This window comes from Colobus angolensis, unplaced genomic scaffold (genome assembly GCF_000951035.1).
Source record: "Colobus angolensis palliatus isolate OR3802 unplaced genomic scaffold, Cang.pa_1.0 Scaffold226, whole genome shotgun sequence".
NCBI classification, from domain to species: Eukaryota; Metazoa; Chordata; class Mammalia; order Primates; family Cercopithecidae; genus Colobus; species Colobus angolensis.
This window is the reverse complement of record NW_012115444.1, coordinates 40874-59410: the sequence shown is the minus strand read 5'-3', so window position 1 is coordinate 59410 and position 18537 is coordinate 40874. Positions and strand designations below refer to the sequence as shown.

Here is an 18537-nt window from a genome sequence, read left to right as displayed (position 1 = left end):
GTCTTCTGTGTCCTTCGCGCTGGGAGTTGGAGACTGCAGCTGTTCCTATTCGGCCATCTTGCTCCGCCCCCCTCAACATGAATTCTAAATGTGTTTGCTTCTATATCATATTTTCTGCTCTAATATATTTTCTGTCTATATGTTATTACATCCTAAGAAAAAACAATTCCTATCATAGGTCAAAATTAGGCTCTAAGTTCCAAAATCATATACCCAATGACTGATATAATATAACTATAAAATGAGCAAATTCAATGTCTAAAGGCCACTAAATTGGAATCAGACTTCTACCCGAAACTGATTCCTCCAAGTCTTCCTTAACTCCATAAGTTACCTTCACATACACACAGTGCCACATATGTTTCCCAATTTCCTTCAATCCCACATTCATTCCCAGCAATTTCAGCCAATTTTACCTCCAAAATAAGTTTTGAATTTGTCTACCTCTTCTGTCAACTCTCTAGTGCATTACTAATATAAATATAATGCAAGCAACATATGTAATTTTTAACTTTCACAGTTAGTAGTCACATTAAAAATAATTTGTATAAGTCAAAGTGATAATATTTTGGATATGTTTGGTTAAAATATATTATTGACATTAATTTGACATGTAAAATATAAATATATATGATATTTTATATCATTTTTTGTTGATAAATTTTCAAAATTTGCTGTGTGTCATGCATTTCCATGGCACATCTCCTTTCACATAGCCAAAGTTCAAGTGCTCAAAAGCCACATGTAACTACTGTATCAGACAGTGCAGCTCTAGTCTAAGGCAACATTACCTATTGCCTGGAAAAGGACAGCAGACTCATATCTGGTATGCTCACATCTATTCTTGCCTATCCTCCATTTCCAATAACATACTTCCTATGGATTGGTGAGAATTGAAAATGACATAATCCTCTGTCCCACAGGGACAGGGACTGGGCAGACCTTCCTGTTCTTGTGTTAATAATACTAAGAGCAAGCAAAAACAATGCTTAGCTGCTTTTTGCAGGAAATACCTGCTCCTGGAAGAGAAAACTGAAACAGTTAAACTGACCAACTATCAAGACTAATAAGCTCATTGAAATTTACTACCAAGCCTTCAATTCATTTTGTCCACTCATCCAAATCTACTTATCACCGCAATCCAACCAGTTTTTTCTCTTGCAAGATGCACTTTTAAATCACTCAGCACAGGCTTTAAAATGTTTCTCTAATTTCCCCACCTAGAGTTATCCACACATTGGGCAACAAACCTATTATAGTTACTTGGTTGTGAAAACACCAAAAGTACACTGAATTTGGAGTCAGGAGACTTGAATTCTAATCCCAGCTTTGCAATTAATTAGCTACATGGACGTAGGTAACTCACTTCAAGGTGGTGTTCTCCTTTATTGCACTAAGTCTTAATTGTAGTTTTGCTTGATTAACACACTTTTGGAGGTCTTTTGGAAAGTCAACGTTCAAGAAAATCAAGAGGGAACTTATTAAAATGCAAATTGGATCATGCCACTCCCCTGTTAAAGCTATTTCAATAGTTAGTAATGCTTTGGAACAAAATTCAAACAGCTTAGCGTGTATAAAAAGGTCAAAATAACTTATTGTCTGTCTTCCTTTCTAAACTCTTATCACTCTACTCTTCAATTCAGTAATGTTTAGAAACAGTGCCTCCTTCCTGTTCTTTAGGTATAACAAGCATTTCCAAATTTTAGCATCTTTGCAATTACTCTTCTCTGCCTAAAACATTCCTTCAGTGTTTTAAAATTGCTACCACACTCTTATTCTTATTAACTAATTAAAATTCGATCTTCTTCAGAGTGGAGGAGACTGCTTTGACTGAAAGTGATGTATCTCTTAGGCCAGTTTTCTTTTCATCATATCATTCTACTCCCTTCCTTTGACTCATCATAACTACCTTATCCATATCTTTCTTTACTCCCTGTCTCTTTCCACAAAAATGTAAACTCCATGAAAATGGAAATCTTATCTGTCCTATGTATCTCCATATGGCTAAGCGTTTGAAAGAGTTATTGGCATGTAGTAGGTACTCAATAAAACAACAAAATAAAACAACAAAAGACAATAAGTAGATAAAAGAAAAATAAAGAAAGGAAGGAGGGAGAGATGGAGGGAGGGAAAGAGGGAGGGAGAGAAGGGAAAAGAGAGAGAGGAAAGGAGTGGCGTGGGGAGAGGAAGAGAGGGAGGAAAGAAGGAACGGGCCTTGAAAATGTGCCATAAGCAAGGCAAGTGTGATAATCCCCTCCCTTATATATTAGAACACCATGTAACAATGCATCAAAGGGAGAAACCCAGGACTCTAGAGCTACTATAGTGTGTAGCTGAGACCAGGATCAAGGTCTTCTGATTTCTAATTCTGTGCTCAACACAGCCTAACACACTGGCTTTAAGCCTTCTCTGATTGATGTGATTCTTTTGAAGCCAACATGTAAGGCTTCAGATTTAATAAATAAGGCATTTGAAGGAGAAAATGATTCTCTGTGCATTAATTGGTGAGTTCATATGTTTTTTGCATTTACATCTCCCACTTGCATTTTGATTAGCAATTACTTCTGTCAATTTAACACCAACATCTTCTGTAATCAGAGACATGTTATACCCTGGAACAGACTCAATGAGTCCCTGAAACTGGTGAGACAGCACTTCAATCCCTTCACTGTGGCTGCTCTCGTGGTGAACATGCCTGACTGCCAGTCTGATTTCCTAAATCTCCTCTGAGATTTTAAGTGGTTAGAAATGCTTTTGACATATGCTTGGCTTCAGCTCATTGCAAATACAAAAATGCTTGTTCCAAATACAAGCTTCACTTTTTTCTATTATTATTGTTATTATCATTATTAGCATTATCTGTATCACCCTTCTGAAGTCACTTTTGGAGAGGTTCCATATCCTGAGAAAGAGAAATCCCTGAAAATTACATTCGATCAGTACATTTAGTGAGCCATAAATGGCATAATTAGTATTTGATTAAAATTTCTATCCTCCTTTAATAGTAAATATATTGTAAGAGATTGTTGTCTACTCAATTACTTCTTATCTCTTCTGTCTTGCTAGAATAATCTCAATTTTTAAATATTAGACAGATTAAGGCAGGTGACTGAGGAAGTAAAAGGGATGACTATGCTGCCACCCCAACCATACAGGATGAATTTTGAACACTCTATACCAAGCCTAGTAATTCTGTTCCTCTTGCCATTTAGCAAGGTCATGTTTCTTTGACGTGCATGAATACTTTTAAAAATTTGAACTCTGCTTACATCTTTACTCCTCCTCCACCTGTACACTGGGGTCCAGGTACCCTTCACCTAATTGTAGTCCTCTCTCCTGCCTTTACATCTGTATCCTTGCAAATGTGTTAAGCCATAATTCCAAGTACCCAACTCTGACTCATTCATCAAAGCCCAACTGGAAAGTCAACAAATGGCTACATCTTTGCATAATTTTCTCCATGGCAGAATTTAAGGCCTCTATATTAAAAAAAAAATTAAATGGTTCCATGTGCTTCCATTATATTACTTATCACAATGTATTACTGTCATTTGCTTATGTACTTCCTTATTCTATGAGAATGCCAGTTACTTGAGAGCAAAGATCATGATTCGCCAATGTTTGCATTCCTAAAACCTAGCACAGTGATTAAAAGATAGAAAATACTTAACCATTTTTCAAGTGATTGACTGTATCCTGTACAGGATAGAAAATTACATCTTAATATGATGTCTTCTTCATTTTACGTTTCCCATGTTCATGATAATCTCACATTCCACATAGCCTCCTCAAGACTTTTATTCTGTTTTATACTTTCTAGCTGTCATTATTTCAAAGGGATTTTTTTAGAAGAGGGTATCAAACAGATTATGTATAGCTTAATATCTTAAATTGGCAGCAGATCTATTTATAAAAGACATTAAAATATGGCAATTTAATATTCTAGTCAGTAAAATATTTAACTCATTATACCTTCTAAATCTTTACCTGTCGTTAAACAAATGATTACCTGAAGCAATTTAAGACTCTTCACATTGGTTTATGGTTTATTTTACTAATTAATCAGCAAAACACTATTTAAATTGACTACAGTCACGTAATCAGTTAAAAATAACTGTTATTATTAAAAATGATGATGATGAAAATAATGATGATGATGACTATGATAATAAGAGCAGGGTGATAGAAGTGGGTCACTTTGTATTTTCTAAAGATGGGTACAATATTATTTATCATCTCACATGCTCCTCTTGACCTTTACACTCTTTCCATTGAAAGATGGGGTTCATGTCTCCTCTCCTTTGAATCTTGGAGGCTTTTAACTTGCTTGTAACCAAGACTATGACAGAAGTGACACTCTACGATTTCTAAAGTTAGGATAGAAAAGGCAATATGGCGTGTGCTTTGTTACCTGTAACATTTATTCTTGGATCCATGAAATGTCACACAAAAAGCCCAACTATCCAGAGGCTGCCATGCTTTGAGAAAGCCAAGTCCCATAAGATGGTAAATACAGCCTTCCTCAGTCTTCTATTCCTTAGTCCAGACGTCAGACATGTAAAAGAAGGAGTTTGTGCCCTCTGTAAATTCCTGACCCATAGAATGTGAGAGCACGATACATTGATGGTTGTTTTATACCACTATGTGTGGAGTAATTTGTTATGCAGCAATAATAACTGGAACAAAGAGTGTGACAAGGAATGTTCATGTGTTCATCAGTCCTATTTCGTCTTATGCACAGAGGAAGAAGGCATTCATCAGCTCCTTTGCAGTTTATTCAGGTCTTTTTGATGGATTTTGTCTAATGAGATGTAGAAGAAAGTATATCACATTGAGGTCTGGCCACCAAACTTCCTATTCAGTTATCTACCCTCTCTCCCATTTCTGCAGTGACATGGAGGCCAGCTTATGCAGATGGCAAAATCAAAAGATTGAAAGATTCTGAGTCATTGAGTCACTACCTTGTAGAGACCTAGTCAAGGAAACAGGCTGGCATCAGACCAATGTAAGGTTGATAAATAAACCATCACTGCAAAAAGCTACTGAGATCTGGGGGTTGTATTACAGCAAATAGTATTTGTTATTCTAATTACTACAAAAACTAATACTCACTAAGCAGTTACAATGCCCTAGAAATTTTACTAAATGCTTTGCATACATTAACCCTTTTAAACTCTGATGAGCCATCCTTACGTAGGTACCTTTGTTATCCCCATTTTACAAATGCAAATCTGAAGTTAAAAGACTACATGACTTACATAGGGTTACAAAGATATTCCAAAGAATGGGAATTTCCTTAAAGACAGAGGCAAACCTAAAATAAGTTTGTACTCTAAGAGTTACATAAGCAAAATCCACTGGAAGAGATTCGCCATTTGTACACGCATTGTCAATGTTTTTGGTAAATGGGAACTATAAGTTTAATCCCAAACCATTAATTTTAGAGACAATAGAAGATATATAAAAATCCATGGTTTTATTTTAATTTTATATTTTTTAGTAAACAGACTACTATGGAATTGTTAAAATGTATTTTACAGCCATTTTTAAGGTTACAAATAATTTTTGTTATGGGATCTTTCTATATTTTATGACTTTAATTAAATTTCTGATTTCTGTTGCAAACATTGCAATTTAAGACAGTATAAAACACACTTTAATCATTAAATTTATAGATAATTTTGTGACTTTTTAGAGCTTATAACACCAAGGGACCGATAATAGGGGATAATGCGTATAAAATACACTCCATCACGTTCCACAAACTCTATCCTTAGGATAGAGTCTTTTTTTCTTCCACAACCCAACAGCTAATACATACACTCAAAAAGTCTCATCAGGGCCGTTCTACAATTGTCATCATCTTTAAAGAGTAATCTTGTCACCTGAACTAGGTGAAATGAAGAACTTTTAAAACAACCACACGATCCAATTTTACAGAAGCTTCTACGAAGACAAATAGCATCAAACAGACATGTACTGTACATTCATAATTACATTAGTGGCCACAAAATACAATGCTTAGTACACATCCTTGGAACTCTTAAGACCATCTTAAATAAGAGATCAAGCCAATTTAATTCTTTGTGAAAATATATCTCAAGGTAGTTTCTACTGTCCTTCATTTTTGTAGTATAAAATTTAACAAAGTAACATCACATGTTCTTGTCCTTAATTCCTTGGGGTCTAGTGATTACATTTTGAACAAATGTCAAATTTGGAAACCAAATCAACCACTTTATTTAATTGCAAAAGTCTATAACGTTTTTTGTGGCGGGCAGGGTCTCACTTTGTCACCCAGACTGGAGTGCAGTGGCAGAAACTGTAGCCTCGACCCCCCAGGGTCAAGCCATCCTCCTGCCTCAGCCCCACAAGCAGCTGGGAGTATAGGCGCACACCACCATGCCCAGCTAATTTTTCTGTTTTTTTTTTTTTTTTTTTTTTACAGAGACAGGGATTTTACCATGTTGCCCAGGCTTGTCTCAAATTCCTGAGCTCAAGCATTCCCCCTGCCTCAGCCTTCCAAAGTGCTGGGATTATGGATATAAGCCACTGCACCCAGACAGATTTTGTTTTAAAGGCCTGAATCTTCCTTATTTCATATAGCCTACATTCTTTTGGGGGAAGAAAGAAAATAGATAAATAAGTGAATAAATATGTAATATGTCAATGGTCATGACAAACACTATGCAAGCATAAACTTGAGTAAGAAGATAAAGAGTAGCTGAGGTGGGAGATGCTATTTTTAGATGTGGCTCTATATAGGATCTGTGTAGGATGTTGGATAAGGCAAGGATGAAGCAGACCTGAAGAGGCCTCCTGTGCAGAGACTTGGAAGAAAGCATACTGTCCTTAGAGAGGACAGTAGGTGGACAGATACCAGAAGCATGGGCCTGTCTGAGGAACTGTGGGAATAGCCAGCAGGCCAATATGTCTGAATCTCAGGGAGCAGAGAAGAGCAGTAGTAGGATAAGTACTCTTTAACAAATTGACCAGAAAGTGATTCTTGGGATTTATGTGTTTACAACTGTTACATCAACAAAGAGAAGTCTATGGAGTCTAAAGGCTCCCATGGTATAAAAACATAGAGCTGTTTTATTCTCCTACGGTAAAAGAAAATGCTCTTTAGGCTTTCAGGTGCCTGAAGACCCTGAATCTCTTCCTGTGACTTCTCCTACCAGTATATGACCTCAAGCACCTCTATTCACTTAGAGAACTTTTGTTATCAGACTCCAGAATATTTTTCCCTTTGAAACTCCATTATTTACTTTAGAGATACTGGAGTTATAAAATTCCCAGTCTCCCTCCCTCTATTAGCTACATCAAAGTCTGTTTTCTAAAATTCATCATTTTATAAGTTATATTTCCCGTATTATTTTCTCTAGAAGGCTGATTCAACTCTCCAAAAGTTGTTTTTGAAATGTAGATATGCAGAGAAACTTTACGTTTGAAGTAAGAGGTTAGCATTCCTTAAGAGTTTTTAGGATAAAAACAAGCTTTTGTACCAAAATAATAAAACTTACTAAATTGAATACTTAATATAAATCTAACTTATTTCATTACTTATACAAGTTTATGATAATTAATATGACATTTAGTAATTTACTTAACAAAAAGCAAACTAAAAGCTCTTAAGGTTCTACAAGTAACCGTCTTCCCCGTATTACTCTTCTGTTCACAATATTAGCCATTTCCCCTGAACACCTGAAGGTGTTTTCAAAGGGAGATGCTTGGCTCCTTATATTCAGCTACTTTGAGTCAAAAGCTCTGAGCTGCACTTGTGTAGAGCTCTCTGAGTGCAGGACTAGACTGCATCAAAGTCCTGTTGGACCATGGACTCTCCTGCCAGTCCAGTGGTGTTGACCCTTTGGTGAAAGAGCACTTTCCAGAACGACTTCAAGCTGAACATCTTTCTCTCAGCATGAGCAACTGAGATCACTAACTAGCGCTGCTTTTATAGCTTAATACGTTTCCTGAGTACCTTTTTCTTACTCTAGTCACCTCTGCTCCCTTAGTCAAAAGTTTCTTCAAATGGGATACACAAGAGGAGGGCCATTAAATGTACTGAGAGCATAAGACTTCTTGCTGACCAGTGCCAGCAGGTGTTCCAAAGTTTCTCTACCTTACACTCTGTTTTCAGAAGAAACAGCAAGAGTCCTGTTACAGATTTCTTTCCACTAAGGTTTTATTTAAATTTGCATACAAAACTAAGGTTACTTTGCTATTGGCCTTTTACGAAGTGTCCTTAGGAATCCCTCTGGTAGGTGGTTTCTTTACACACTGGTCCTGACACTAGAAAAGAGTCATATTACTTCCAGAAAGGACAAAGTGTTTTAACTGGCATTCCATGTGAAGAGTCCTGTGAGGTTGAAGAGTAGAGTGACTTAGATGAATTTAGGAAATCTGCCTAACAGTGAAAAATGAAAAGCTATGAATTCTTTGTACATTAAATAAATTGGAAATGGTACCTGAATAAATTCTCCACAGTCAACAAAGTATCAGAAAAGCATGAGGGGAGAAGCGCACATTTGATAGCCATTAGGACTATGGAGAGAAAGTGTTCCCTGGGGTTAGAAAAACTGGCTTGACAGGGAACTATGATCATTAGTGCCAAGCACTGGGAACTGTCGCCCTGTGGGTGGAGATGATGCACCACAGGGCCTCAAGCAGTACCGTCAGGACCCAGAAACTAGTGAGCTTACCAATTTATCCTCCAAATTGGACACTTAAAAGTAAAAGGTGGTATAATCCAATACTGTCCTGTGCAAGCCAAGCCATATATATATTCGTCCTGTCACTATACTTTAAATTCACTTAGCATATACTTACTTTATGTAAACTCATTTCTAATCCCAATAATCTTTAGACACAATTAATACTACACTGCCCCGCCCCTCTTGTCCACAGGGGTTATGTTTTAATATCTCCAGTGAGTGCCAGACACCTCGGATAGTACCGAATCTGATTGCCATCAATCCGAACACATTTCCATTTCTGTTTTCCACCCACAAATTTAATGCCTTTTTCATCTTAACTAAGCACTTATCACACACTGTGGCTGTGACTTTTGAGTCTGAAGAGTGACAGCAAAACTAATACTAGTTTCTTTTTCCTTCTTTACAACCCTACAGATAGAAGATTCATTCTTACTGTAGATCTTAGCAACCTTGGCATATGATTATTTTTCTTTCCTTAGTAAGTCAAGAACTTTCACCTTTTCACTTAAAGGAAGCACTTTACAGCTTCTTTGGCATATCAGAATTGCCTGCATCACTATGTGCACTTTGGGATCATCATTAAGTAAAATAAGGGTTACTTGAAAACAAGAACTGCAATAAATACTATGTGACTAATGGGAGGGGAGCATAGACAACATGGATCTTTTGGACAAAGGGATGATTTACATCCCAGGCAGGACAGAATGGAACAGCATGAGATTTCATCACACTACTCAGAAGAGTGCACGATTTAAAACTTATAAATTGTTTAACTCTGGAATTTTTCATTTAATATTATCAGACTGTGGTTGGCCACAAATAACTGAAACTGTGAAAATCAAAGCCATGAATAAGGGGAGGTCTACTGCTCTATAACATGAAACAAAAAAAGAAAGGAAAAAAAATGACATGAGAGAATACAGTTGATGAATTTCAACATTCTATAAACCTGAAAAATTGAATTTCAAAATGTACAATAATCAAAGGCGAGGTTCAAATTTAATTTTACATGCTGAACAAATAATGCAAAAACATCAAAAGGAATGTAAAAACTTCCTTGCAGCCCTTGGAGAAGGGTGGTTTCTGGCAAATAAACAACTTTATTTGAAAAGCATCAGGGCATGAATATGAAATTTGGAAATTAAAACAAAAAGTCAACAGTTTGATCTAGAAAATAAAGGGTGAGAAAAAGAGTACCTGGGTGAATGGCAAGTCATCAGGGTGAAAAGAAGAGTAGAGGACAGTGAAGAGTACAGCCTGGGACCCTAGACTGTGAATAGAAAGGGTTAGCAGAAGTCATTCTAAGGGGTGTGTAACTCCAGGAACCTTGAAGAAAAGACAATTCTAATATTTAAATATTTGGGATGATTGGACGTATAAAGGAAAACTGATAAAAAGGTGAGTGGATTCTTGGAATAGCCAGGCAGGATATTTGTAAAGGCTAAAACAAAAATCTCTAAGGCAAGGTTTAGTAAACTTTTCCTGTAAAGGGTCAGGTAGTAAATATTTTAAACTTTGTGAGCCATTATAGTCTCCTCATAACTACTCAACCTTGCCATTGTAGCACAAAGAGTCATAGATATAAACCAATGGCTGAGTCACGTTTCAATATGATTTTATGGACACTAAAATTAGAATTTTATACCATTTTCATAAGTCAAAATATCATATTCTGCTTTTGAATTTTTTCAACCATTTAAAAATATGAAAACCATCCTTAGGCCGCAGGTCATACAAAACATATGGTGGATCAAATGTGGCCCAAAGGCCAAAATTTGCCAACTCCTGATCTAAAATAGTAAGCAATGATTCACAAATATGAGAAATAAAAAATGAAAGAAAACCCCCCATACATTAGAAATATCTGGCAAACAGCTATAAAGTAGAAAGGTATTATTAATTTTATAATATTTGAGATATCAGCATTTCAATAGTCCATGTAAGTTTTTCTAATTAGCCCTAATTTGTAGTTTGGTATGATTTTATCTATTTAAAATTAGCTATTTTCTGAGGTGTTGGCTATGGAGTTGATTATTTTTTAATGAACTTTATTAATATCTAATTTACATACAACTTTAAATGCAGTTTGATGAGTTTTGGCAAACGTATACTCCCATGTAACCACCTCAAATGATCAGTTTTCATAAAAGAATCTGCTAAGAATTTGAGACAGTGATAAATCAATCTGTAAGTCAATCTGGGGATAACTGACATCTTAATATTGAGTTTCCAACTTCAGGAATATGATCAATCACTTAAGATATTTAGGTGTTTTTCGTTTTTTAAATATTGTATTATAATTTTCAGAGTATAGATATTATATTTGTATTGTTACAATTATTACCATTTATTTTATCATTTTGGATGCTGTGATATATTCTACTTTAAAAATAATATTTTCCAATTGTTAGTTGCTACTACATTGAAATACATATTTTGAATTTCATTGTATCATTGTATTTCTCTATCGTCTATGTCTTAGTTAATTTGCATTTGTTTTCCTTCTTTTTGGAGATGGAGTCTTGCTCTGCCACTCAGGCTGGAGTGCAGTGGCGTGATCTCAGCTCACTGCAACCTCTGCCTCCCAGGTTCAAGCAATTTTCCTGCCTCAACCTCCTGAGTAACTAGGACTACAGGGGCACACCACCATGCCTGGATAATTTTTTGTATTTTATTAGATATGAGGTTTCACCATGTTGGTCAGGCTGTTCTCAAACTCCTGAGCTCAGGCAATCCACCCACCTTGGCCTCCCTAACAGGTGTGAGCCACTGCACTTGGCCCTAATTTGCATTTGAAGCAAGGACAGTCTCGTTTTTTTCATCATCTCAGGAAACACTGTTTAGTCCTTTACTTTTACATACAGTGATACTTAAAAGTAGAAATTCAGTAGTATTCTTCCACTTTCCCCTGCAGGGAAGAAACTGATGACATCATCTAAAGTAAAAATATAAACAGTAACATGTAGAACTGAGACTTGAACTCAGGTTTTCTGATTTTACACAATATTGTTTCATTATTTGCCCATTTCCAAACTTAATTCCAGAGAATTGTAATTGGATAAGATAACATTCTACATTGGTTAGTGACTAATTGAAATTGTAAAAGTCTTTCCCTTTAGTAGTTTGAGTATGAAACTTCAAATAGACAGAAGCTCAGCCTGGAAGACACATAAAGAAAAGATGTCTCTAAGGCCACGAAGAAAAAAAAGTTATGGAAGAAAATGAAACAAATTTACAGAAGTTGTGACACTGCAAGTAACCTCAATTGAGAAAGTTGTATTTAGTTCCAGGAAAAGCCATAAATCTATTCATTCCTGTAGGTGCAATAGAATCAGACCCAAAGATTGTCTGGTTATATAAGATGATATTATATGACTGTGTCCCAATTCTAGAAGCCATGTAAATGATTCATGTAAAAACAGTTAATGTAAACTGGGCCATGTACATTTATCTTATTTTTCTTTGTTTCCTCAAAAATTAACCTTCACCAAGTCAGATATGCAAAATATGTTTCTATTCCCTGATATAGTTAGAAAACTAACACAGAAAATGCAAACTTGAGTTATGGACCTGAAAATCTACACACTTGGCTTTGGAAAGTATCCCTATATTTTTGAAGTGCTTTTGATAAGGCACATATGAAAATCCACAAACAAAACATATGAAATCTACATTCTGAATACCCATTACAGGAATAATTTTGCCTGAATCTTGTTTCTTTTTGTGAGGATACTTCACTGCGGGCCACTTACACTACCTTCTCTCTCAATTCAATTATGTACTCTTTTAAAATGTCCTCCACTTGTGGTTAAATATCTTTTACCAAAAAAAGATGAACATTGAAAGTTCAGTTCTCATTCATGTTTTAAGGGGTCTATAAAAATTATGTGCAGAATTATAATACTACCTTAAACTAATATGGGTTCAAAAGCATAATTTGCATTAAACAGTCTATAATTTAGATACCTGATGTTAATAAGCATAAGTATCCTCTTATTTAAACATTGTTTTATAAAGGAAGTGATTTCTTTTTTTTTTTTTTTGAGATTTCTTGATTTAGGACTTTGCCCTTCATGTTGTTCTACAGGCATGCTTATGCAGTTGATGTTCATCAAGATATACAAAAATATTAAGTAGCTTCAGTAGGTCTAGTAAGTACTAACTCTATGTGGTAATAATAGTAGTAGTAGCTATCTTCTTGTTATAGCCTACTATTTATTAAGCACTTCATTTCCATTAACTCATGCCAGCATAATAATCTTTTGAAGTAGGTTTAATACCATGTGTATCTTACAAAGGAGGAAATTGATGCTAAGTAAGATTTGTTTGTTGCTTTAGTTGTAACCATTATATTATGAACTCTTAATAGTTGTACAATTTACACATATATATTAAATACCAAACAGATCAAAATATGTAATACTGCTTATTCTATGAGTTTGCTAGGTATGATAGTTTATAACCTCACTTCTCTACACACTGAATCCAATGGAAATAGCAATAGTAAATGTCACAGTATTTATCTTAGAATTTTAAACAACTGTTAGCATAAGTATTGATCAAAACAAATAGTAAAGACATAATCATATTTTTATAAAACCCTATAAAATTCCAAGTTCTGATCTTGAGTTAGTATTTTATTGTTTCAAAGGCACTGAAGAGTATTCATAAAAAATCAGACATAAAATGGGATTATAATACACTCACAAATATCCTCAATAGCATAGCCTATCCCTCCCTGAGCTTGTTTAATTATACATTTATTGCTTTAATGTTGACACTTTTTAGATACCTTGAAGAAAGGATCAACTACTTTGCAGTTCTAAGGCCAGAATATTGGCCAGCATTAAATTCGACCTTGTTAAAAGAAGATTATACCGGATCAAGTTTATTCTCTTCTGTGAAAAAGGGACAGTCTTTAAGAAAAAAAAAGGATATATTTTCATTTACTTGCACCTAAGTGAGAATTTATTTTTATCCTATAACCCAGTTAGCTATTAAGTCCATAAGTTTATGGATCATTTTCCAAGGAATCCCTGTAGAAGTTGCATAGAGGTTCCCCTAGAGGCTGCTTAGGGAACTGCGGGTATAGAGATAGAGAAGATGAGCCTATGGGTGCCCTCCCTGGTTTCAAGTACAGCAGCTCTGATTTTATTTGCTTTATCTTTTTGACCATAAAGTGTACTTAAAGAAATAATGTATCTGCCTTAAAACTCAGAAAACACTCTTTCAAACCATATACTCAGTTGCATGGAACATCAGATTCTAAAGGCTCTTAAAGCTAATGCTCTTAACTGAATCTCTCCAGCAGGGATTACCATCAGATAAAGGGCCAATATAATTTAACGTTTTTATTAGTTATTAAGTTGAAGAAACTAAGACTCTACAATTCATGTTTCTAATTGATGCTAACTTGATATGTTCAACAACCAAACTAGAAAACAATCTGATAAATCATATGAAGAATCATATACAGTTTAATAGGATTAGGACTTAAGAACAAGAACAGAACAAATAAAAGTAAAGAATGCATACATAGGCAACAAGATAAAAAAAGGAAAAGGAAATCAACCTCTATTCAATAAATATAATGTTTAAATGGAAAAAAATGTAGGCTAATAGCAGTTGGCTATATCGGTAGAAATAACATAAGAACAAGTCTTCTACTTTACTTGACATTGGACAGGCACTAATTAGAATGTATTTTTGATAGTCTCATTTGAGAAGTTTGTTGAAAATTAAATAAGGACTAGGGAAGAAAATAAAATACTAAATTATTCCTATGAGAAAAAGTTAACAGAAATGGAAGTATTTATCTTGAAAAAGAGATGACTATGGGAGAAAATTACTGCTTTCAAAGGCTCTTAATAATTACAATAAATTGTTCTCCTACCCTACAGAGTACCACTGTATACGAGGAATATGTAAAAAAAAATGGCAAGATAATTTGATTTGCTTTAAGTAAGCTATCTTGATAATGAGGAAATTTAAAAACATCTAACTGAGAGAAGCTGTAAGATTTTTTTTTCATCCCTGAATAACTTTAGTAAGAAAAAAAAATGCATTCCCTACCCTGGTTTCCCTATGCTATCTCACTGGTTTATATTCTCAAATATCCACTCAGGGATAGCGGAAATGGAGAGGTTTCACTCTGGCAAGACTATATCCTGAAGCTCATGTGCCTTCTTTACACTTTTAATGTCTCTTTTCTGGATTCACCTACCTCCCAGCTTTGGGTTATTACTAGTCCACTAGTCCACAGAGGTAAGGCATACAAATTTTACAGCAAGAAAATTAGTAAAGGTTCTTGCTGCTCAGACATAGTCATTGGTACAGGGCCAAATTTTCTAATCACTTAGAAATACTTGTAGGCTGCTCACAAGTATTTATCCTGAGGTTTCTCTTTGATATGGTAATTGGTTTGCTTTCAGGTTTTCCCAAGTCTCAATATACTAGATTCTCTGTCTTGACACCTTTAGACTTTTTCTTACAAGCTCTTCCACAGCATCCTTCTGCCCTGCCAGACTCCCTAATATTTGTTGGCCTTTTTCTTTACAAAGTTCACAAATGACTTATGAACTGCTCAGTACAGCCTGTGATGTTCAGCCCTATCAGATATTAATACTACTGATGCTCCACTCATATATTCTCAGCACTTCTATTTCCATCTTACAGTCTTACTAACAGTTAAGTCCAGAGGCTTAAAACTTGAATTCTATTCATACTTAAAAATTATATTCATCAGTCCCACTGAATCTTCCTACAGCAAACACCTGCTACCCTGCCTGAGAATTCTTTGGCCACAAAAGTTTGATTGGTTCTGAACATGAGGCTCAGGTGACACCTCTGAGGGTAGCTTTTCACCCAGGATGAATAGGTGGCTAAATCTTCAGTTTGTTCACATCAGGTAAGAGAATTCTGGAGTGCTGAGGTGCATTCTGCAGTACAACCCAGAGTTCACCAGCAGGATCAAGCCCCAAGCCCCAGTTGCCTGCAGTGACTCACAGTTTCACCTTCTTGGTTTTCTTCCCCTCTCTGCCTCACTTTGTCTCATTTTCTCTTAAATAGACTACTGATAACACAAATCCTTACTTCAGAGTCTGTCTTCAGGTGAATCCACTTAAGGTATCTCCATATCTTTACATAGGCATTTTCCAAAGAATGTGCATTTTTTTGGTAACATTTAAAAGAACACTTTACATTAATACTTGAGGGAAAACAATCCCGGTTTCTGTATATACAGTGTGCCCGCAACAAATGGTGCTCTCATGCCTGGGAAGGTGGAATATGTGTCTCCAAACAGACAACTCCCAGACTGGGACCACTGAAGTGTTTGTTGTTGCTGGCAACTCCAAGTGAGATTTCTTGCAGAGCACTCTGTGATTTTATGATCTAGGATGAGAGGGTTTGGCCATAAAATACCTTGTTTTAACACATTTTACTATCAATTCCACTACAGTGATAAGAAAGATTCTTTCCTTTTTGTTCAAGAAAAATAAAAAGCAAATTACTTTATGTATTTTTCTTTGGCTTCTGATCATGCCAAGAGACACCTCAACAAATCCTGCACCCAACAAATCCTATCTTTTCTGCACACGCAGCAGTAAAATGCACTCATTTGCGTAAGTTATAACCACATACATAAGTAAAAGTGTTGTTTGTGACAGTAGATCTGACTTTGGGGATACATATGAACTTCTAAAGTTTTAATAGATTTCAGCATTGACATTACAGCATAGAAATAAAGCATTTCTTGCAGTCATCCCAAGCATTCCAGATGGTGAAGAGCATTGCAATAATTCAATGGAAGGAAAAGCAAACTTACCCGAATCATCATGACTGAACATCTGATATCATGAATTGTATCATAGATCTTCTTTGAGATGTCCACAAATTGATTATCATCCAACACATTCAACAAGTTTTTGCTTAAGGCTTCCAAGGCAACATTCACTTGTGTTACAAATTCAGGAATTACTGTTAAAATAAAGAATAAAGAGAAGATTGTCCTCTTTGTATTTTTGGATTTCTACAGTAGTTTCCAGGAAATATAGAATTTGGTTTTAAACAAATACTTGATTAATAGATCTTTATTTGTATTTTTTAAATATAGAGATACACAAATTTTAGCAGGATTATCTTGAATGTCTGAAAAGTAAAAGGAATCAAAAACAATTAAAGGCATTTTTTTTTTTTTTTGTAAACTCCAGGCTTCTGGAGAGAAAGGCATTTTTATAGAAATGTTTTGAAAGATTGTCTTTCTCTTTTATGTCATTTTGTTTTTATAAAACCTTGAGACCATACAATCACTTCTCATCCTATTCAATATAAACCACAAGAAATTACAGAAAGGAATTGGTGTGTAAAACAGTTGGAATTGTAAACACAAAGATATTTAAAGAAAGAAAGCAATTGAGTTGCTTAACAAGAAAATTTAGTTAAAAGTAGTAATTATATCTTATAGAAATAATAAAAATATTGTAAACTTCCTTTTAGTAAGACGTTTTCTCTATAATAAAAAAATTAGTGAAAAGGAATTGACATTCTCATATGCAAACTATCTTTAAAATAACAAAACACTGACTGACTATAGGGATGCTTCTATCAGTAAGCCAATCCATGGATTATCTTTTTAATTAAGGCTTCAAAATAGTTTCAAATAAAAACATATCTTCAATTTTACTTTTAAGGTTAATGATATTAACAGTTATTATCTCTTCACTAGGCTCAAGGTACTTTTCTAAATGTTCAATGTGATTTAAATCTTAACCCCAGAATTAACCAAGTATTAATAGTTTAACAACTAGGACACAGAGAAATCAAGACTCTTCCACAGATTCATTCTGTTAATGTGTAACAAAAGAGATGTGAACTCAGAGTCCCAAAATGCAGACTCTACATTCAAACTAATCTACTGTATCATAGTGAGGAAGCCTCTGGCCCATATGAAGATGTTGGATAAAAAGATTAATTTTTAGAGGAAACAATTCTAAACCTGGAAGATAGAAATATTTTGACTGGTATAAAAATATCAATAAATGTTATTTTTCTACATTTAAGTCATATCTACATGTATGGCATACCATCTCTTGCAATTCTACCTGCCATGTTATTGATATGAGGAAATTTTGATGATATACATGGGCACTCATTTTATCCGGTCCTTTCTTTCCTCTGACTGCTAAAATGTATCACCTATATCCTACTTCCGAGCCACCATACCTGCTGACATTATCCACTGTGCTCCTATTCTCTGTCCATTCTCTAGGCACACTGTCCAATAAAAGGTGGCTACTAGCTGCATATAGCTATTAAAAATTAAATTCATTAGCCTTAAATTTTAAATTCAATTCCTTAGTCATAATCATCCCATTTCAACTGCTTGACACATACATGTGACTAGTGATCACCATTTTGAAGAGTGGAGATATGGCTATCATAAGGGTAACTTTTGTGGTAACAGAAACTTATTTTTTTAATTATACTTTAAGTTCTGGAGTACATGTGCACAACATGCATGTTTGTTACATATGTATACATGTGCCATGTTGGTGTGCTGCACACATTAACTCGTCATTTACATTAGGTACCTCTCCTAATGCTATCCCTCCCCCCTCTCACCACCTCATGACAGGCCCCAGTGTGTAATGTTCCCCTTCCTGTGCCCAAGAGTTCTCATTGTTCAGTTCCCACCTATGAGTGAGAACATGCGGTGTTTGGTTTTTTGTCCTTGCGATAGTTTGCTGAGAATGATGGTTTCCAGCTGCATCCATGTCCCTACAAAGGACATGAACTCATCCTTTTTTATGGCTGCATAATA

At 35.1% G+C, this 18537-nt stretch overlaps 1 protein-coding gene across 1 annotated transcript in view; it reads right to left on the bottom strand.

Moving 5' to 3' along the window:
- Positions 1-16746, bottom strand: part of LOC105513266 (catenin alpha-3) — a gene marked incomplete at its 5' end in the record, with an annotated part of 370337 nt that extends 353591 nt beyond the window's left edge. Inside the window, one exon of the mRNA XM_011944117.1 lies at positions 16543-16746. Within this exon, the coding sequence (XP_011799507.1) occupies positions 16543-16746 (204 nt within the window). The remainder of the gene's footprint in view (positions 1-16542) is intronic.
- Between the last annotated feature and the right edge of the window lie 1791 nt (positions 16747-18537).